Source organism: Sinohyriopsis cumingii, chromosome 3 (assembly GCF_028554795.1).
Source record: "Sinohyriopsis cumingii isolate HCF-2022 chromosome 3, ASM2855479v2, whole genome shotgun sequence".
In the NCBI taxonomy this organism is placed as follows: domain Eukaryota; kingdom Metazoa; phylum Mollusca; class Bivalvia; order Unionida; family Unionidae; genus Sinohyriopsis; species Sinohyriopsis cumingii.
The window spans coordinates 128,668,525-128,691,805 of record NC_142963.1 but is presented as its reverse complement, the minus strand read 5'-3'; the positions used below and the strand labels follow the sequence as shown (position 1 = coordinate 128,691,805).

The 23,281-nt window shown below is 35.3% G+C and overlaps 1 protein-coding gene across 5 annotated transcripts in view; it reads right to left on the bottom strand.

Annotated features, from left to right (window-relative positions):
* LOC149803824 (N-acetyllactosaminide beta-1,6-N-acetylglucosaminyl-transferase-like) overlaps positions 1 to 23,281 on the bottom strand; it is a 90,001-nt gene that overhangs the window by 5,797 nt on the left and 60,923 nt on the right. The window contains exons 1-3 of one of the 5 annotated variants that reach the window (XM_089953637.1): positions 17,734 to 17,832; positions 9,888 to 10,026; positions 1,993 to 3,103 (exon numbers count right to left, since the gene is read on the bottom strand). In XM_089953637.1, the coding sequence (XP_089809763.1) occupies positions 1,993 to 3,103; positions 9,888 to 9,929 (1,153 nt within the window). In that variant the 5' untranslated portion in view covers positions 9,930 to 10,026; positions 17,734 to 17,832. Of the gene's footprint in view, positions 1 to 1,992; positions 3,104 to 9,887; positions 10,027 to 16,747; positions 16,863 to 17,676; positions 17,870 to 23,281 lie in introns of those variants that run through there. The other 4 variants (XM_089953640.1, XM_089953638.1, XM_089953642.1 and 1 more) reach the window with 4 other exon arrangements.

Genomic DNA, 23,281 nt, shown 5'->3' with positions numbered 1-23,281 from the left:
GTATACTGATGAGGGAACATAACTCTTCAAATGCTATAATAAAACTTTTACGGCTCTAATGACTTCGAAAAATATTTTTTATGTTCCTCAGATAAATACAAAGGTAGACTGATTTTTTTAAAGAAGGGAATGGCGTACCAATACGAAATGTTTCGGGTAGAGGATGCAAACAATAAGCGTTTAGAACTGAGAACAATAAAAATAAAATTATCCAATGCTAAAAAACAGTAATTAAAAGGAATTTAAACATAGAATTGTAAAAATATTCTGTATTTACCCAAGCTATAAAACACCCCCAAATGAATCTATTTAATATCCTACCATCAGGGGATATACACTGTTACTTTTAATAAAGTCACCAGAAGTTCTTGATAATAAATATTTCGTGGATACGAGGGGGAAAAAAACGGAGACAAAGTCATCCCAACATGTAACACAAAATATTAATTACGGCGATCAAAAGTAACAACTGTTGCAGGGCTTTTCATAAAGTATAATTAAACAATCGGACCAAAAACTAAGAAATATTTTATAAATTGGAGACAAAGGAATGGAAAACATGTAAATAAGTGTATTATTCATAGGTGCCACAACGACGAAAAGCACAAATATCCGACTTAGCCAGAGCTAGAATTTTAAATGCCTTGAAGCGAAACATTTAATATGATACAACATTAAAATTTATTGGTGTTCAATTATTTGAATTCTAAAGAAGATGGATACATTTTACAAAGCTCAGGGCGCCGATATAAAAGATCTAGATAACGTTTATGTTATTTTGGCTGGATCTTTTGGTATTTTTGATCAAGAGCACCAACCACAAATCTTCACTGGTCAAACACAAGATATATGAGAGGTAGTGCAAAAATGTAAATAAAACTGATTTTTAAAAAAGTTATAAAAATAAATATTTGGAAGCAAAATAAATAGTGAACCATTTAACGCTAATAGCTGTAGCTCGGTAATTCAAAATGGAGACATGGGGTAAATTTAAATCTTTAGCAATTACATAGTCAAAACTGCCTATTGTATTTGAGTCCTAACAGCAAAACTAAGACGAATAAAAAGGGTTAGTTACGCACAGATTAACGCCGACAAATAATATGATCGGTCATCGACTAACAATGACCAGCGGTAATTAGTGACTATATCCTATATGGCTGCCACACATGAATTGACTAAGATCTAGTTAACTACATACGCCGTAGACAGTAAAGCAGGAATGAAGCTGGAAGAGATAAGGTCTTATGCAGAAAAGTTAACTTGTTGATAGCTGTCTTATAGGTCAATTCATCAAGCATCTGCGTCCTTACATATTTGTACTCCATGCTGAAAGTTGGGGGAGTAGTAAGGTGACCTCACTGTCCGATAACGAACGGCATATAAATGAAGAAATCATTCAAAGGCATTTTGTAGCCTTAATTTCTCAAGCCAAACATGAACTATGTCCGCATTCAATGTATTTGATTGCCCTCCATATGTTATTTGAGAATCTGTATTATATTGTGAAAATTATATCAATACTGTACAACAAGTCTTATATTACACTATGTTGTAAAGAGTTGAGACAAATCAAAGACCACTGATCTTTAAAGAGACAAAAATGTCGTAGCTGTTCAAATGTCAAAGGTGTTGCAAGTTTAAATTGATATATCATGTAGATGGAATAGTATAAAAATTATATATATATATATATATATATATATATATATATATATATATATATATATATATATATATATATATATATATATATATATATATATATATATATATATATCCTCTTACCACACAAATATTTGGCTTTTTATTGTGAAAACGCGCCAAGGATTGGTAAGAGTTATTAAATGAGGACAAGACAGATAAAAAAGTTGTAACAGTTGTTTTTCATATTAAACTACTCGGAATCAATGTAAGATAAAATGTTCGGTGAAGAGAAACTGAGTTATCGTCTCTTCTCCATGAGAAAAATCTATATAATATCGACCTTACCTGTATAACTGCCAGGTGCACCAAGGTGTGGGTTATGATTTAGCGTTGCCCAGTAATATTCGTCAGGGCTCAAGACTTCTTTGCACCACTCCAGCAAATCTCGTGCCTTTTCATCATAAATAACAAACCGAACAAAGTTCCTGCTAAAGATGCCATATGCACTCCCCTTTACAATTGTTATATTGTGTGGTGGATGAGATTTTGTTACATTTGTCCGATCAATCTTTACCTTCCCTCCGTTCTGTGGAACGTACTTGTGAACGTATTTAAATCGATTTGGAAGCATGCGATTACCTGTTATCCCCTCGATGTCATTTGCACCGTTATATATTTGTAAAATTTTCACAATTTCTTGGTTTGTTTTGATTGGATACTGTTGGCTCGGAAGATTTATAAAATATTTCCATTCCCTGTTCTTCTGCAATAAGTCGGCCATACAATTAATATCTGCCTGTAGTCTCGTGAACCCAGCATAAACAACAGTCTCCTTTTTGGAAACTACAAAAACATTATCAAAGCATCTGGTAATGGCATTTACGGCACTGTGAACCTCCACTGACGAGGAAAGGTCGACGTGAATACAATAGATATTTTGAGGTCTGTAAATTGCCCTCAGGAGCCTCTCCATTTGCTCCACCTCTTGGTATATAAGAATGCTGTAGGCAATGGGAAACTGCTTTTCCTCCTCTGTCACGATGAAGTCCAGGAAGAATCGCTCCTTCTTGTATGCTTTACAATCGGATGTCAAATTTAAATATTCAGCATCAGGAATAGTATTTTTGGTATGTTTCGTCATCCACGTGGTGGCATTAGTAATTTCCTCTTTCTGTCCCTCTATTATACGCTTGCAATCGACTGCTGTTACAAGTCTTTTATGTTTCCTAGTTAGCACTTTTCCCGTGTGTGTTTCAATCAGTGTTTGTGTTCTATATAAAGAAAATGGGAATACGGTATTTTGAATGAAAGATAATTTTTTACAGTCACCATCACAACTTGAATAGCGGTTGACCTGCATCCAGACAAAGCAAAGGGCGATGAAAACTGTTAAAATGGCAGCTTTTCGTCGAACGTATCTTAGCATGACGGGGCAGGAGGTTAAAATGCCAGCCTCCTGTAAATAGAGAAAAACAGATAAATGTTGAAAACAAAAGCAGCTAAAAATAAATATTTAAATATTCAGTGTAAGCTAATTTGAAATCTCATGAGTGAGAACTATAAAATCGTACGGTAATAAAATAACACAGAACAACGCCAGAAAGCAAGGGCAAAGTAGAATATTTTTTGTTGTTATTACTTATGCTGGTAGAGTTCAAATTAAAAAAAAATGGTACAGTCTCAGCCATGGAAAATGCCATATCTCACTATGAGTTTGAATCATGCCCTTAGTACTATAAATAGTGCTAGTCGAAGAGATATATATTCCACACGCGTATCTCACAGTGACCTAAACGAACATTGAAACATATATGAGTGACACCACGAGACTTTGTCTTTGTACGTTTTCTGACGAATATCGCATTTTGGCTCAAATGGGAAAGGAATATTTTAGAACTTATATGGTCTTTTTTTAATGAGAAAAGCCCGTTTTGTTACCTCGCTAAAGATGCACAGTGCAACAATCTGACGTCGTGGAACGTAATAGCTGTCTTATGTATGTATGTATGTGTGTATGTGCGTGTGTGCGTATGCATGTATAGGGTGGCTATATGATCACAGAAAGAGGTAAAGTTCAAAAAATGTGAATAGCAAATATCAGCATTCTTAGAGCAAAATAAATCGTTCCAATTGGTACATAACTAATGCTCTATAAATATACAGAATTTGTCATTTATGAGAACCAAAATTCTGAAGTAAAATTGTCCTCGCCTACAACAAAAGAATTGTACACGTTTGATAGCAGATGATTATTTTTTTCACACACACATGACTGTCTCTTTCTTTTACTCGAAGTTTTAATTCATAAAAATAAATGTATAATCTCTAATTGTACACATCTCTTTAGTTAAATGCATATCTAAGCATTTATTTCATCCCTTATAGAAACGGGGACATTCTGGGAAGTACAAGATAAATGAAGAAAAGTTAGCTGAAAGACCTGAGATTACAAACTGTATAATCGAATTTCATCTCACCCTTCCCACACTATTTCTGATATTTTGACATATATTTTGGGGTGTAGGGTCAGAGTCAATTGCCTATCGAAAAGTTGGAATTCGCCGACACCGTGCATGCGGTGTCGACATTTGAGAGCCTCTTACTAGCCGGCCTAGCAAACTTGAATGACCTCATATTTGGCCATACAAGCATGAAATCGATAGGAAGATGATTGTTTCCCCCAGAGATTGCGAGTGTAACATTCGTTATGTGTTTAATCTCCTGACAGACTAGAACAAAATAAAGCATTGGAGAAATTTGACCTGGAACACGCCATTTGCATTGCTAGTCACATGACTACCAGAATCTCGCAATCAACATGTCTATGAGGCCAATTAGTGAGCACTTTCTTGAACGAAAGCGAGATATACATAGTGAACTGTTCCTACTCGGGTTCTTGCTTGAGTCAAACGTCTTCACCCAGGCTTACTACTATCGATGGTACCTTCCAATTATTTACTTTAGCATAAGTGTTAACAGCAACAGTACTGATTAGCAAAGAACCGTGAGTTATGCAAAGCATGGACAAGTACTTTCGTATGCATTCTTTGGCGAGTTATCCCTTTGGTAATCCCATCAATATGACGGATATCTTCGTGGACTGTCGGCTTCAAATACTTACAAAGCTCACATAATCAGATTGCATGATCTTTAAGGACATATCGTATAGACCATGACATCTTTAGCCACATTGCAGTCTCTTAATTTGCCTCATCCCTGCGAGGTTACCTCGAACTTGGTCCAGATTTCCCTCGGATGCTTTACCACGTTGCTACTGGAACTCGCTGTTTCCTTAGCTTTCCATGACGATCATCAGTTTTCTTCACTACTAAATATCCAACACCCGCAAATTTCTCCAAATATCTGGAGTTCAATATGGCATGTCAAGATCAATAGTTTCAGACGCCGTCATACACTTATTCACGTTGATAATGAGTTGAGACTGATCGCATCAACTCAGTTAAGAAAATTTGTGTTATGGAAAACACTTGTGAGCCTGTATCTCTTCAACATTTAATAGGATGCTATTTGATAAAAAATGCCATTTCTGGGTAATATTTATCCGATGTCTAAATATATATTTTCGGTTGTATGTTCTGTACCTGTGATTTTCTTCAATCGTGACTATTTACGATGTAAGAACTGGCGCTTGAATCCTTTTTGATATTAATTTCACCAGTCTTTGTAGATTGTTTTGTTCGTTGCCCTTCTGCTCTTTTGTCGGATATACCGCTGCCTGTAACAGATCGGAAGTATCTCAAAGCTCTCTTAGATCGAGCTTGGTCTTCCCGGCTGTTACTTTTAACTGGACCAGTTGCGTTTTGAATAATAATTTCCTTATGCCCTCAGCAAATAAATGGTGTTCGTTTGCTGGTTCTGTAGGTAATCTGCCTGTATTTCTAATAAATAAGATGATACATACGAAACATCTTAATAAACAATGTCTAGAAGCTGATATGTTTGCATGAAACCTTTGTCTCAGAATAGACAATTTGTCTGATATCTCTAAATGATATGTCTGGTTTCCCCGAATTCAGTTCCACGATTTTCTGTCCAATTGGCTGCGTCGTAACTCTTTAATGGAACCATTTTTTTTTCTCCAGTGGGTTTTAGTTATTCTTCAATATCTGATATGTAAACTTCACCAATGCCAGTTAGTAATTTCCCCAGAGACAGTTTCTCTCTAATCTGATAGAAGAGCAGTTGCAAAGATCCAATTGGCTCCTCTCCTTTTAGCCAGTGTCTCACACGGATCTCATCCATTACTAGTCTTTCAAATTTATCAAATAAAATCCGATCTATGTATCATGTCTTATAATGATTTCCAGGTGCTGAATGGCATTCCCGATGGAGTCTTCTACTTTAATATCTAATTCACGCATTGACCATCCTATGCATTTCACTTATTTTTTTCTCTTGCAATTGGTACTCTTTGATCAATTAGTTCTCTTTGTCTTATTATTCTCAGCATTTACCTCATGTAAGCGCTCTTCTGCAGTTTTTATTTTAACTCCATTTCTCTTGAATCCCTTTTCGTTCTATTTCATATCTTCTAAATTTATTATTAGTACCTAAACAAGATGCAGGCAGATAAAGGGTTAGCCTTCAACGCGAGAGCGACCTTTATAGTGATGAATAGCTGCACTTGGCATTTATGAAATATATCAAATAGCATTACTTTTAAGCGTGAACGTCCAACTAGTCACGCGTTATAAATAAAAAGATACTAAGCTTTACTATGCAGTAAAACATTTAGCATTCGCATAATGGAAAATACCTTATATGTACGTATCCTTCTGTGATATGTCTTTCAAAATATATTTCAGATTCAATATGTGAATACTTATCAGCAGCATATATGCCCAACAAATGAAAGTGATACGTATACTCTTGAATAAATCAAAGTATACATCTTATTCAAAGCCTTTAATGATATACAAATCTGGACAATAAAAAGATGCCTCTGCTCCCACGCGTAATAAAACCGACATATCAATGAGCATTATTCTTGCATCTCCAACAAAGAATGTCAATATCAAGACACAAGAAGACGCAAAAGAAAACTCGAGTCCCCCTAATTGAATATTTTAGTGTGATCATTTATGTAATATCTGATAACCTCTATCCAATGTGAGTAACGTTTATCGCAATATTAAGGTTAAATGTACATGTCATTAACATTTCCCGCAGCCATGTACAACATAATAGCTTTGCAGCCCTTCGGTTTTGTTTGCAGACTGATTCATCTGCTCTCCCACACATTTTGCGTATTCTGCCAAATGCCACACTTGCTTTAGCAATACTAGCGTTGGTTCATTGTCCATTTGGACTGTACATGACAGTATACGCCGACATAGGTGACCTTGTCCACTGCTAGGAAAGTTAGGCTATTTAATATAATGGTTGGCTCTGTGTAAGGCATTCCTGGTACAGGTTGGTGCATCACCTCTTTCTTCTTGACACTGATTGTGAGACCAAAATTGTCACAAACGGAAGAGAAATGATCCATGACTGGTTCAGATACACTGTTCTGTTGTATGACATACTCAGTCATCAGCAATCAGGAGATTAAAGACTTTGGCATTAGTCCAGTACATGTAGTCAGTCTCAACGTCATGGTCACGGTAGGCGTCACTAAGCATATCAGGGAACATCATGCTGAAGAGGAATGGGACCAACACACAGACTTGCTTGACTCCAGTAGCGAGTAGGAATAATTCCGATGATTCACCGTCGTCCATATTGCCAAACTCCATTACGATGAATTTCTCTGTGCAACTGAAGTTTGACATGATCTTCAGAGACCTTGACGATTCACTGTATCAAAAGGCTTTTGTAGGGTTGATGAATGTCGTGTGCAGGTTGGAGTTCTGTTCCTCGCATTTCTCCTAGAGTTGACAAGCTGCAAACATCATATATGTGGTCCCTCGTATTTTCCTGAAGCCATACTCATTGTCATTCAGGAGCCCTTAATCAATATGATACACAAGGAGATTCAGCAAAATTCTGGGGAGGATTGTTTCCGCTCTTGTCAGCAGGGAGATGCCTCGAGGGTTGTCGTAGGATTGTCTGTCGTCTTTGCGCTTGTACAAGTGGACACTGGATGTATCATTGTATTCCTGGGGTATAGTTCCTTGAGTCCGCATTGACTGGAAGAATTCAGTCAATGTCTATGCCATTTGCAAGGCTCCGTCTTTGTAGACTACTGCTGGTATAGCATCCGCTCCGGGTGTTTTGCCATCTGACAGAAAGTCAATTGCTTTTTCATGTTATTCTCACTTCAACTTAGTTTAAAGCTACAAGACAACAAAATGATAAAGAAAAAAATCAAATACTCCCTAAAAAACCCACATGATTGATGTACACCTGAATTAGCGGATACTGTATTATCCTGCCAAAGAGTATAATTAAAAGCATCACCCTAATTTTCTTAACATTTGTCTTTTATACCAAAGTCAGCCAATAAGGAATATCACACCTACTTTGGCCTCTGATTTCTTTTAGAATGCTACGGGTATTTAATATGTACCACGTTCATGTACGCCCATATATTTATAAATGTTATAACAAGAGTAATTGCAAAAAGTATAATTCCAATGAGTACAGCGCTACGTTTTCAATTTCTTTTATCGTTTTCTCATGAACAATTATTACCTTTCATAGAATGTAATTATACACAGTTTGAAATACATGGTTCAGTAGGTTTGATAGTATCAAAAACTACATCGATAACCATTTATCACATTTTTATTGAATCACTATCTTTGCTTGACGACACTGTTACTTTATTTCATTGGTGAAATATATGCATCACGAAAGAAAGACACTTACTAGAGCCAAACCATACATCAATGATTTACCTAACTAATGTCAAGAACGAAAGAATATCGTACTAACCTGAACAAGGTATACTATAATTCTACAGCACGTGATCAAAGTATGTGAGTAATGAATTTACAGAGATTACAATTTTCTAAAAGTGTAAAAAATACCATATTAATAATAAAATGAAAATCTGTAACAAGTTTGAATGCCTTTCTGTGTACCAGTATATGTGGATTAATCTTCGCTTTGATCGATACACTATTCTCTTATAGAATATCTTAAAGTCTGACAGAAGTTTATATAGAGAGACATCTTTCATAATGTATCCTGGAGCATTACTTTACGTTGTCTTGCGTGTGACGTCATAGTTGAAGACGCGTACTGTCTTTCTGTACAAGTGTAATAAAGGAATGGACGTGTTTTTTAATGCATATAACTGTGTTTTCCTCTTGCTTATAGTCGAAACTTGCAATCAAGAAAATATAAGGTTCTTTATTTCACACACTATCTGAATGCGGAGGTGCAGAGTGGATGGATCAACGATTCCATGGCGAGGAACCCTGGGAAATACTTGAACTTGCAAAAGCTTTGTGAGTACAGCACATTGAAAGCTCTGATAGCTATATTTCAGTGGCGGTAAATATATTACAAGTTCTGTCTGAACCAGAGCAAATGCAATCAAATAAAATCTGAGATCGCTCATCACGTAGTTTTAACAATTTTTCAGTCATATCGCTACGATGTCTGCAGTGTGGCATTTTATAGTGATGTCTAGCAATGGCCGCAGACATGTAGCATCAGGCTAGATAAGAAGACAATAAACACACTAGCTAGTATACAGATTTCATAAGGAACTTCTAAATTTCAAAGTTGTATGTATACTGTGAAAGAATTATTATTACCCAATATTTTATTTTTGGCAGTTAGTATGTCATGCGCACTTACTTTTACCCTCTGACTAAAATTGTTGGTGATCAAATGCACTTTAAAAGAATCTCTCAAGTTCAATCGACTCACTGAACAGTTCCGTATTTCCAACAAAGGTTTTCATAAAAGGAAAATTTATTTTCTTTTCGGTAATTGTTGATGGATGTTATGAATTATGTAAGGTAGCTTAAATCATTTCAATTTGTAAGATTTTTTAACAGATCCTTTATTGCTCTACAATGAAGCCTCTACTTTGAGAAACTTTATTGTTCTGATATTAGGTCGCCTCCCATTCATATTATATACATGTACCTGGGAAAGTAAGTCTGCTTGAACATCGTTGAGAGTAATACCTTTCCACGCAATATATTTCGCCAGTTTCTTATCATGTTTAATGTGAGAACAAATGTTTTATTGGTATTGATATTGAAACTTTAAAAGCAGAAAACATCTATATTTGACAATTAAACATATAGTTCGAAAATTACCTTCAAACATCCATAGAATGAAACTATTTTGTACACTTGCATAATGACTGAAAACCACTATCTTCCGGCACCGTGAAAAGAAACGAAAGCTCACTTTGCCTCGAGGAAATGCAATTTGAAAATATATAGTCTGCCCCACCTACAACAAACATTGATCATACTGTTATTTGCACGTATTACTGACGCAGTCAGCAGTCAATATTGATTCAAGTATTATTTAATCCTTAAACATGGCAACAATGAGCCTAATTTTGTTATGCATACGTTCTTTATCTTTTAACTTCCGGAATAATTTAGCATTTAAATGATAAATGATGAAATCAATATCACGTTCGGGTTGCAATACGCCATTTGTGAGGTGAAACATAAGCACATGTTTTTGCATGCTTCCCGTAGAACAATCAGTTTAGCTCAGATTGACGGCAAGATAACAGTTAATACTCCGATGGAATACGAGCAAGTACAAACTGTAAAATATATTTGAAAGGAAAAGAAAATAAATTACAATACAAGGAAGAAAATATCATCTAGAGTCAGCTCGTTACTTTATAGTGATGAACATTTATCATCCAGAAAAAAAGTAAAGAACAGCATACATATCCAGTTAAGATGAACAGAAAGGAAAAAAAGTTTGATAAAATATGGTTTTCTTCGGAAATATCTGCGTTTAGGGAGAATTCAGCACCCACGAAGTTTTGCATGCAAGATTTGCGCAATCTTTCATGTCTAGAAAATTTTCCCATCTTCCTTTCTCTTTACGTAAACATTGATTTACATGACTTTAAGTTTATTTTATTTGCCTTATTTTTATACGCCTCTTAATAAATAATCTTCCTACTTTGAATTCTGTTTTAAACATTCTATATGTATCGACATTTGTGGATTTTGTAATGGATGATTTCCATGTCTGTATATGCTAAGTTACAGGCTGAAAGGGGCAGGTAATGTGTGGTGGCACCTTGACCGTTCGATGAGAGTTGTGGAAACCGAAATACATCGTGATTTTCAACGGAACGCTACGAGATACAAATGTTTCATTTTTTAAATCCATATTATTCAAAATCGCTATTTAAGTGAAATAAATAATTCAATATTGCTATGAGAGTTAAAATCAGTAAAACATACATACTACTTGTGAATTAAACAGATACTATTTATATTTTTGTAAAATTTCTAGACTTTGGTCACCCTTGGTTATATAAATATACATTGTTCATATTTGTGAATAAATCCTATGCTTTGATATCGTTGTTGACAGAATCATACATTGTTCATAGTTGTGTATAAATCATATATTTTGATATCCTTGGTGACGGATTCATACATTGTTCATAGTTGTGTATAAATCCTATACTTTGATACCCTTGGTAATAGAATCATACATTGTTCATAGTTGTGTATAAGTCCTATAGTTTGATATCGTTGTTGACAGAATCATACATTGTTCATAGTTGTGTAAAAATCCTATACTTTGATATCGTTGTTGACAGAATCATACAGTGTTCATAGTCGTGTATAAATCCTATTTTTTGATACCCTTTGTGATGGAATCATACATTGTTAATGCCTGTCTCTTAATTATATACATTGATCATCCATGGTGATAGATCCATGTTTCAATCATATTTTTTCATAAGTTCCATAAGTTAATTCTTGTTTGAATACTCGTTGAAGTTACATGTGCTGATTAGATCCATTCGGGAAGGATATAATTTCCTTATATCAATTGTTGCACTCGGTGTGGATCAGTCTATTAAATCCATTGTCGGACTTTATGAGCGCCAGTTTGGTGTTAGATTCATTAATAGTTCAAATGCATTATAAACAAACATCTCATTCACGTAAATGACGTTAACGTCTTCAAGATCACTGGATCCAGCAAGGGGTCGCGTACGTCAGGGATTGATTGAGATAAATCCAATAAAACGACAAAAAACAATGTAAAAGTAGTTTCTAACTAGCCTGATCACTTTCGACTCTGAGTCTTTTTACAAAAGTATATACAAAACAGGGAAAGGACAAACAATAAACAAAACAATGCGTTGAAATTACGAAAGTTTAAATAATTATTTCTACACAAATAAAATCATCATCTGTTTACAGCCAGCATATTTCCCTTTTAAATAATTCTTTCATTTTACTTAGCAGTCACTCACTAACCTAAAATTACTACTAAAACAATGAAATATCCAAACAGACGGTGATATGGCTCATCCATTTATAGGTTGATATGAACTAGTTTACAACACCATCAGTCAAGTTGAAGCAAACTAGTCGAAACATCAAACATTTTCAAGCTTTTGTGCCAGTAGAAATAGTTATTCCAGATTGCAAGATTTATCCCATACGATCATTGACACGAGAGCATCTAAAATTATTCTCGTATCCACGTGACATTGAGAAGCGCTCATTACCTCCTTGTAGGATTGGTATACGGATATTACTTCACGTAATATATAAGTGGTGTCACCTTTCCAGTATCAACAAATGAACTATGCAAGCTGTTGAAGTCGGATTAATTTTTCAAACCTGCAGAAAGATTAATACACCTTAAGGTCAAGGTCGCCTGTCATCCACTCCGATATAATCCACTAATATTTAGATTCAAAATGTTTTTTATTTCTTTATTTACAAATCTATATATTTAATACTAAAGAATACAAACTTTTAATCTGTTTTCACTTATTGTTGTGACCTTGGTCGTGTTTTAATAACAAAGGGAAACTATTCCGCATCGTAGGACAAGCGACTTTGACTTGGGAAATGGTGTCACACTTTTTTCTGATATTCAATTCACAATGATTCGTTTCGGTTTACTTTGGAACTACCGTCCTGATAGTCATGCTACCAGAGCGGATGGATGATTGGCATTCGTATGATTTGCGAAAATAGTCTCAATGGCATCGAAAAAATTGTTGAATATTTACATGTACCCCCATCAAGACAGAAACTTCATTGCCCATTCTTGTCTATTATATATATATATATATATATATATATATATATATATATATATATATATATATATATATATATATATATATATATATATATATATGACGTATTTTGGTATATTCTGATGAAAAGTCAAACTCAGGGGTCATTCTCAGAGGCTCAAACCACCTTTTGGCAATCCATTAATTGAACGAAATATTTTCTTTATTCAAGGTAAAGGTATCCTACTGCAGCTGCTTAAATATTATGTATGTTTATCACTTCAAGTTTTACCATTTCTGTTTCTGAAAAAAATGGATGTTTAAATCCAATATATACTTTTTAATAGGTTGTATATTGCATTATGTAATAAAAAAAATGCTTCTAAGGTATAAGCGATATTTATATATTAATCCCACCGTCCGAACATCAGCCTATTAACTATATTGTCCACACATTTCTTCTTCCCATCAACTGATATTCAGGAAATTCAAGGAAATAGTAGGAAACCATGTGTGCGGTCTGATAGTTCCTGCACTGTTTGGGCGGATTTTGTATATTCGATAAGTACACGTTTGAGCGGACAACCTTGCTCACACTTAAGCTTCAAGGTCAAGGAAAGAAACAAAGCTGAACAAGGTCCTTTACCAAACTCGCTGTGGAAAATTACATGTATATTTTGAACAAACAGTGCAAACGTATGATTTTCTCTCTCTCTCTCTCTCTGTCTCTCATGTATATGACGAGAGCGATTTTACTGTCTTGAAATGGTATGTAAGGTATTTTAGAAAGCTCAAGTGTGTGATAATACGTCTATTTTACTGGGGACAATGTTTAATACACCATTTAACTAGCAGTGTTAATCAAACACTGCTTTTACTAGTTTTTCAATGTAACCTAAATTTCGTTCACAAATTTCTTCATTTTCGGTGCGCCCGGTTAACGGGAGGATACCCGCCCACCCCCCACCCCCGGGTGAAAATTTAAGAGTTCCAGCTTTCAATACTTTACTCTCAGATCGTATGCTAACATACAATACTAATGACATTTGCTGTCACTAGCTTGCTTATTGCTATTTATGGCTTAGTAATGCGATTGATTTATTTAATGTTCTGAACTCGTATTTTCATTTCCATTTATAAGAATATCTTTAAACTTTCTTTAAAACCGTGCCTTTTGTGTTCAATGGAAATCTCAGTTTATGATGTGCATAACAAATTTTGAAAATGAACTATGACCTGGCGATATCAAGTTACTGTTCCTTATTTCCATGGTGAATGCTCATTATATATTCCTGTATGGTATGGTATTTCGTTCCTTTAATCACTCTTATTTTCCATAGTTTTACATGTTCCTGTTACTACAGATCGTTCTTTTCGTAATATACAGAGGAAATAAAGATGTTAATCAATCAATCTATTTCACTTGCCAAGAAATTTATACGACATAAATGTTGAACAGATATTTTTTGTGATCTTTATAATATGCATTTCCTTCTGTCTAGGCAATCTGAACAAAGCTATTAATTAGGTAATTTACTTTCTCACTTTCATCGAAATTTTGGCATGGATATTGTGACATCTCTCTCATGTGCGCTCGTATTTTGTTTGTGTCTGTATGTGTGTGTGTGTGTGTGGGACATAACTATGCTTACGTTTAAAATCCAATAAATTTAGTACGATTCCGAAGTGTTAACGCTTTGTCTGAAGAAACAAAAAATCATAATATGACAAAAAAGGTATTTTAAAAAATGCCAATATACAAGCTACAAACACAGAGATTATATTAACCGCCGTTATTACTTTTGAATAACGTTAAGATAGAAAGTAATTCATTATTTTTCATTTTTCATGAACAGTTGTTAAAGTTATGTAACTTTTAAAAGTTTAATGTTATTTCTCGAGTTTATCGTGGTATAAACTGTCAGTTAACGACTAGCACAACAAATAATGCCCGTAGTCTTCTTTTAGTTCATTAGTACAATACATAATGCCCGAAGTCTTCTTTTAGTTCATTTTTTTAACTGTTCAAGTCGTCCATTGGAAGATCTGCTAACGAGTCATGTCACGTTATAAATTGCAACATTTGACAATGATAAGGAACTTCAGCAACTCTAGCATTTACAAGTGTTTCATATGTTTTCTTGATTTGTTTATCGTCTAGTATTCTCAACTTCTTTTAACTTAGTTTTTACCAGATGTCTTTGTATGTTCCACTTGCTGTAGCCATGCTTAATTCCTAGTTTTGCCCTTCAATTTCTGGAGAATGGGGTTTTGATATTATCATCTTCAATAAACTATAATTCTTTTTGACATGGCCTTTGTTTGACCCGCATCTTTATACTTTGTCCATTTCTTCGCCCTGCGGACCTTGCAAATGTATTTCATAATGATCACGTTACTGATGTGTCGGAGAAGTAAGAGGTATATCCTTTGTATAAGAAGAAAAAAGAATTGTATTAAAGAACTATTCATAAAATCTCGTTGCAGTGTCATAAATAAGTTTTGTTTACTTATAATTACTTTAGGTAGATGTACAAAATTAGGCGTATGATTATATTTGGTGTTTTACATGTTAAATCTTTACGTAAATCAGGAGAGGCTGACTTGAATATAACCTTACAATGGTGTACAACGCATTGATGGAAGGGTACATTAGAATTAAAACAGCGTAATTCTGGTTTTCTTGAAGATTAAAAAAAGGAAATGCAGAAGCTAAAAAAACGAAAAGTATACCGTCTTCCTCTTGAATTTCAGGATGGATTGAATAAACTTGGTGATACAGAAGAAACGGGAGAGCAACAGCACGTTGAAGCAGATCCTTTTCATTTTCATTCCTAAACAAAATCTGACATCGGACAATAAATCCTCTAGTTGAAATGGCATATGACCATATAATTTCATTGCCAATTTTCCGAATAGTCGTCATCAAATTTCTTTAATCACCAATCTCATAATGTCCGATGCAGATGACAACATCGTAACACTAGTCCATTGAGATAACATCTGCGCGAGTAGATACGGTCTTCCTTTTCCATGCATTTTTGTATCTTCATCAGATATATAACTATTAAGAAAGACTGAATACTATAAAATCGTCTGTATTTTGTTTTCTGGACATGCTCCCATTGCACAAGATTGACGCGAGACTGATCAGATTGTACCTCTGATGGAGACCCGGATGTCAACATGTGATGTCAAAGCCATCTTTTCCTAAAGCAGCCATTGACTGCAGTAGTTGGTGAAAACATGCTCAGAATACGAATGGAGCTTAGACATTGATTTAAGTCACATACAGTTGTAATCTTAAAGTTTACAGCCATTGTTGCAAAAGTCTTAAATCCAATATCGGCACATTCTAGCAAAGGTTACACATATCAAGCATGTCCCTACATGGCAATTTAAAGCGCATGGTGCTGATTATTGAATCCGCCGGAAACAATACTGACATGGAATGGTCGAAGGTAATACTGACATAGAATGGTTGAAGGTAATACTGACATAGAATGGTCCGAAGGTAATACTGACATAGAATGGTTGAAGGTAATACTGACATAGAATGGTTGAAGGTAATACTGACATAGAATGGTCCGAAGGTAATACTGACATAGAATGGTCCGAAGGTAATACTGACATAGAATAGTCCGAAGAAAGCAAATGTTCAAATAATCTGTCAAGCCGACATGGAAAAACAGATATGTTGGTGTATACGAAGAGTGGACAGTTTAAACAGACAAACAGACGCACAGTACAATAATCAAGCAAGCCAACACTCAGATGGACAGGCACACGGACAAACATTATAATTGAGCATAAAAATAGCGCTAGCAGTGTCTTTGTTGTCACTGCCAATGTGTTCCTAATATAACGAGCTTATATCATACAATGTATAAGTGTCATCAAGTCTCCGAACTATATCTTACTTACATGTATCCCCACAATATCTTACAAGTCTCTGGACTATATCTAACTGGAATCAGCGGATAACAGGTCGTATTACAAGCAATAAGAGCAGCCTCGGCCTTTCTGCTAAGCCAGAAAAACACTCTGATGTAGAAGGTGGATTGATTTCTTAAACAAATAACCAAACAGCACAAACGTCTTCCGCAAAAAATAATACTCAGACATCAATATGTTTCCTGGACGTATTAGGACTAAATACCAGGTCAATTAACATTTTCAAGCTAAGAAATATGATGCATCTAAAAGTACCTCTGGAAACTTTTATTTTTTTAAATAAAAAAATATCCAATTACGTACAATTTCGTCACGTGATAAGATCATTGTCTAAAATTTCTAAATGGATGCCACTGAGTCAGATCTGACGTATGTCATTGAAAGGGCCGAGGATGTTCCAAATGATGTTACAGCCACACAGAAACGACAAAGTTAGTATTGGCTTAGTTCGCAGTCGTGAGAATTTTCAAAAACTGGAAATCGATACGGAAATTAGTAGACATGGTAGTTAATAGCCCGGCGTAAACAAAATATATCCATTGTTATCTAAAATCTTCCTTAGCTGACATATCGATTGTGAATGTCAAAATGAATTGAAACTTGAATAACTACGATCATTGCACGAACAGTGGTTTTAAAGCGATACATGCAACAACCAACATACAAGTGATATCGATATCTCTGCATCAACGATAAATGTACATGCAATATCGGAACGTACTTAATTTGCCATTATTGACTATATGGCAGTGTAACATCCAATGACTGGACGTAAGTATCATGATAGTGAGCATATGTAGAACTGTCTTGCACGAACAATGATTTCAAACTGCTTTTCCTAAAATCGAATGTGTGTGTGTGTGTGTTTGTCTGTGTGTGTGTACTGCAATTTCACTTACAAGTTTCTTAAACATTGGTAGGCTTCTATTCTCAATGCAATCAAATGTAATCTTTACCTGGATGTCTTTGACACGCAAATACACACACGTAGTTCTTTATTCTTTACCCACTGCAAGTGATGTGACATAAATTACATTTCCTGACTATCCTTTTCTTTATTGTCACATGGGCGTATATGCAACAACAGTGTAGACTCTATCTACAGTAGCGAAAGGTTAAAGTACAATGTAATTTGAATAAAATATGGCTAACCAAAATGGTCATAACATCTTCGGATACATACCGTTTAATCTGCAACTACGCTGCGAGTCAAGGACGTGTAATTCAGAATTTTGCTATATGCACTGCCTTCTGATCCAAAACAAATTCCACTAAGTGTTATGGCGTGGACGTTGCACGATGTTGTTAATATCAAGAATTATGCACAATTTTATATGTGCAATCGTTTGCCAGAGCACAGTGAAGACATCCTAGGGTTGGATTCTTACTAAAACTCAACTGATCAATGTTTAAGTAAATAAAACGCACATTACCCAAAATCTTACACGATCAACGGTTATTGATAATACGAAATGGCTTAACAAGTGGTTGGGTGTGGTATAGTAGAATATAACATATAATACTACTGAGTTTAACGTTATATATTATTAACTTAAAACCTGTCATTTTAATGTTCATATACACTCTGTTTTGCTGAAAACGTATTTATTTATGCTAAAATAGGCAATATGATATTGTATTTTACGCGCAATAGATCATGGCTTTGAGATAGTATTGAGGTATTGCATTACAATTATCGTGTTGCATGAAGACTAATCAAGACGGAATGGGCGTTACGTTTTACATATACATTGGGAAATGCTACCAATGCACTTGGCATTCATTACGAAGCCATGCAATAGGGGCTGCAGCTACATGCATCCAAACATGACATGTAGTTTTATAGTTTCAGAAAGATCATTAGCAGCGGCTACCTTTCGAAAAGAACAAATCTATGAAACGTTCGTATCACAGCTGTTGAGTACGAAAAGTTTCAGAAAGAGAATGATTCTTAATGTCTACCAATGACCGTAACAAGCAACATTTGCTTACATTATATTTAAAAAAACCCAAAACAACAAAAGGACATACGCGCATTTTGTTACGATAAATATATCTGCATTTCGTCTTGTTATTTGCAAAGAGAAGCGACGAAGCGACAAGTAGACAACACACAAACTTTTCTTCCGGTTCACAAATATATAAAGATGATGGTTTACAGCATACGGAATAGTTATGTGTCAGTCTAAACGTAGTCCTGATGACCCTATTAGCCGACCATATTAACTGATGAAAGCATAATCTCATTTGAAGTACGCCGATAAAACATTTCGTCTACCTGATCCGCACCTCTTGTCTGGACAGAACTGCATGTTATGACGCAGCCAGTATGGAATGTTTGATAAGTTCACCTTCATGAAATGATAACCAACCGAACCCGGATATCGTGAATGTTTTGAGAAACAACATTTGTCAGGGTTGAGTTAGGACATTTGCGAACTAAGCACCTCGTGTTTCCCATGCTAGGAAAACAATTTTTTCTGCGTAGAATAGATAAAATGAAACAATGAGTGAAAAACAAATCTAGATATTTCTGTCTTTTTTTTCTCTGTTGTTGATGTTGTTGTTGTGGGGTTTAACGCCATTTTTCAGCATACGATAGACTATACATGGCGGCCAGTATTAATGGTGGAGGAAGAACCCGGGAAAACCCCGGAGAGAACCACCGACACACGAGAAGCTACTGGCAAGCTTTCTCACATACCCACATTGGCCGCATCCGAGACTCGAACCCACGCAGACAGAGGTGAGATGGCAGTGATCTGTAACGGAGAGCGCTTTAGACCATTCGGTCACTCGGGGCCCCTTCCTCATTTGTTTTTGTTTTAAAGAAAAAGAATTACATGGTATGTCCAAAGACAACCACAGAAGATGAAGGAGAAAAACAGACTGATCAGCATTTAAGTGTATAAAGATCAAATACAAGTTAAGCAAGCGAAAGGCAAATATGGACCTGCACGACGACATACAAAGTTTACGTTAATCATTTTGATTCAAGAAACAAGCAGGCACACAAAAAAAGGCACGATGAAGTTCTCAAGCATAATAAGACATTTGCAGCTGTGCCATAAGGTTGGGGAAATAATATGCATACAGTTTCTTTTAATTTGTTTTGGATTTGTAAATCGATACCTGCTATATAAGCTAACGAAGAAATATAAGTCGCGTTCAACTCCAGGGACGGTACCACATGGATTGTTGCACCCGAAACGTGAGTAAAATCAGTAACGAGATAATTAAATCTCACAGGTGTCTCTCAGAACGTTGTCAATTTGCGGAAAAAGTGGGCTTTATATATTTTTTAATTTACGATATGATAAAAATTTAGAAACTCCCATGCCCCATATTTTAAATACCTAAATATAGAAATTCTTTTTGGATCAGTTCGAGACAGATATTTTTTCTTGACCAGCTGGAGTGATATATCAAAGTCTCCAAATAAACAATTTTATCATTGTGCCCTGAGATAATCTGTGCATGCTTAATCATATTTTCGTTTCTTTCCAACATGTTGAAGTGTGTATACCTGTTTTACATATATGCACATATATATACTACTTGACTATTATAGTTGCATACATTAAGTACATAACCTGTTAACAAATGGAGGAATACATGGCAGATTGGTCTTTCATGACTGAATATATTAAATAGAGATTATTATTATTATTATTATTATTCACTTTGTAATTGACAACTACTTCGCTGCCCTTGTAATGTATCTGGATACTGTCTGTATAAAAAACAGTCTTCCTGAAATTAAAAACTAATCGTTCTATTTCCTTGTTCTGCTATTTTACTTCACACTTACCTCGTGAAGGTTTATACCAGAGGTTAAGCTCATGACAGTTATAGCCTGTCGACCCTATTTTATTTAATTTTTATTTTATTTTACTCGAACTACTCATGTAGAGATGCTACAATTAAATATAACAAGCAAGCTCCATTAATTTTTAATATCCCGATTACTTTGGCGAGGACAAGAACATCCGCAATAATCAAATCAGTATAGGAGTAAAATACATGGATCAGTGAGCTGGACTTTGTTGATAAAACCTTGACTGTGCCATGCAGATGAGAAGCATATGTATACCGTGTTAAATTACTGTGCTCAGTGCCGTTTTCCCATTTAGCACACTAAGCACGTGCTTAGGGCACCAACCCAACAGGGGTACCATAATAAATTCGAATTAACCAAATTATATACGACCATTTCGATCTGCATATACGAGTAATTTGATTTGGAATGTTGGCAACACTGGTATTTTCCCGCCTTTTTAGCTTTTAATTTATTTTTTTAATTCACATTTTGTAAGAGCGGGGCACAATAATATGTTCAGTGCTTAGGGCCCTGGAAGGCCTTAATCCGGCACTGACTGTACCGCTAACAGATTTTATGATATAAAGTAGAACCAAAAGAGACCTTGAAATGTTGATCTATGACTTTGATCTTGAGATTTAGTCTGCAAAAGTGCGATGCAACACATCTTCCTGTGGCAATATACAAGCCTGCAAATATCATCCATTTAAACATTTGTTATGTTAGCATACTGACGGGTAAATACGACCTTGAAAATAGGACCCAGAATATGGCACGCGACACACATGATAGTGATGATATACAAGCATTAGAACATATGCAACATGCGTGTGTTAAGGGTAGCAGGGACGTCATTGTGGGCAGGGGGGCAATGCAGTTTCTGCCCCCCCCCCCCGCCTCCCCGAATTTGCATGTGCTGTAAAATTGCTGTAGCCTATATACGAAAATTAACAAGCCCGTCAAGTTTTGCCCCCACCCCCCGGAAAAAGTTGAAATGACGTCCCTGAGGGGTAGGAGAAGTTATTATCAAACATATACTGCACATTATGTTTCCACCGTACAATGATCAATAAACATGTGAATAGTTATATATTTAAGGAACAATAAAAAGTACAAATGACGGAAATACTTATCAGATTTTTAAAATGACACCACATATACATGAGTAAAATTAGAATATGCTGTTGGTGGTTAATGTGTACATGTAATACCTAGTACAAGGTTATAAATATGGGAATATTGTTGGATAAAACAATTTAAAGAAATCCAAACACTTGTTCAAGCTAAATTTAAACCCTAATATCAATCTCGATGCATCAGTTGTTGATGGTAATGAAATGGATGAAAAGCCATCTGAGACAGTACGACAAGAATTTGCAACGGACAAGAGTAAAACTTAGTCGATAAGTAGGGATTTTGGTGATGATATTCTTCCAATACATTCCTGTATCTCCCTCATATTTGTTTCAGTATACTTCTGGACGGAATTTTCCTCCAGTATATGTTTTCTATGACGCTTAAGAAAATTCATGAAACAGTATTTATCACTAATGGATGTTGGAGCTGTTTTAGTATTGTTTTTTTAAATCGGTTAGGAACTTGCGCTTCGTTGAGCGCGATCACCTACTGTGGATAGCTTTGCACAGTTAACTTTTGATTCCATGTATACACCATTGGTCAAGGATGCAAATGAGAAACATTAATACCAACAACAACAAAAACACACAATACGATGCGATCAGATAGAGCAGAAAAGAATTGACATGCATTCTTAAATAATCAACTTACGAAACTACAAATAATACTAAACGATCCTTAATCTAAATTTCTCGCTAACTCAAATAAATAATCGGTGTAATGGTTCACTTGGAGCACGAGGCTGGGGTGATTGAGTAGGGATTTGAAGTAGCACCTTTTTAAGAGCCGGTGGATTACAAAGTGTAGTCAGTTTAGTTAGATCGGTTGGGTTTTAAAACTATCGCTGATATTCTTGAGAAAAAAGAATTTCAAATTAGCAATCGTTGCAGCCATAGTGCATGTAGGATCAGCACATTTTTCATTTAGGACAAATTAGACACCATTGAAGGACTTTTGGTGAAATTTCCATGTTGATATGACCATACACTCTGGGGAATTAGTGACAACAGCTTCAGTATGCCTATTATGTCAGCTATATTTGAGGTCAGATTGGCACTATTTTCGTTCAGGACATCTAGATTTAATCATTCGTGTTCTGGCTAAAACTACATGTAGATATAACATTCCATTTAGGAGGAGTAGAAATAACAAGATTTTCAATAAAGCTTCCAAGGTGGCTATACTGTGTGTTAGATCGGCACCATTTCATTTATTATAAATTAGACATCACATGATATCTTCTGGCAGAACTCCAATGTTTATATGACTTTTAATATAGGAGGAGTTGCCACTGTCGTGACAACATCGGAGGTCAGCTCGGCTCATTTTCGTGTAGGACTAACTAGACATAATAAGAAGTCATTTAAAAAATAAACATGTTCGAATCACTCTATGCATTCAGGTGCAGTAGCGAAAACACGTTTTCTCAAGATAGCCGCTGGAGTGGCTTTTTATGTCTTTGCGACACTATTTTAGTGAGGACTACACATGATCGAAAGCATTTGGGTGAAAACCCCATGTCTGTATGTTTTTATGTTCAGGAGGAC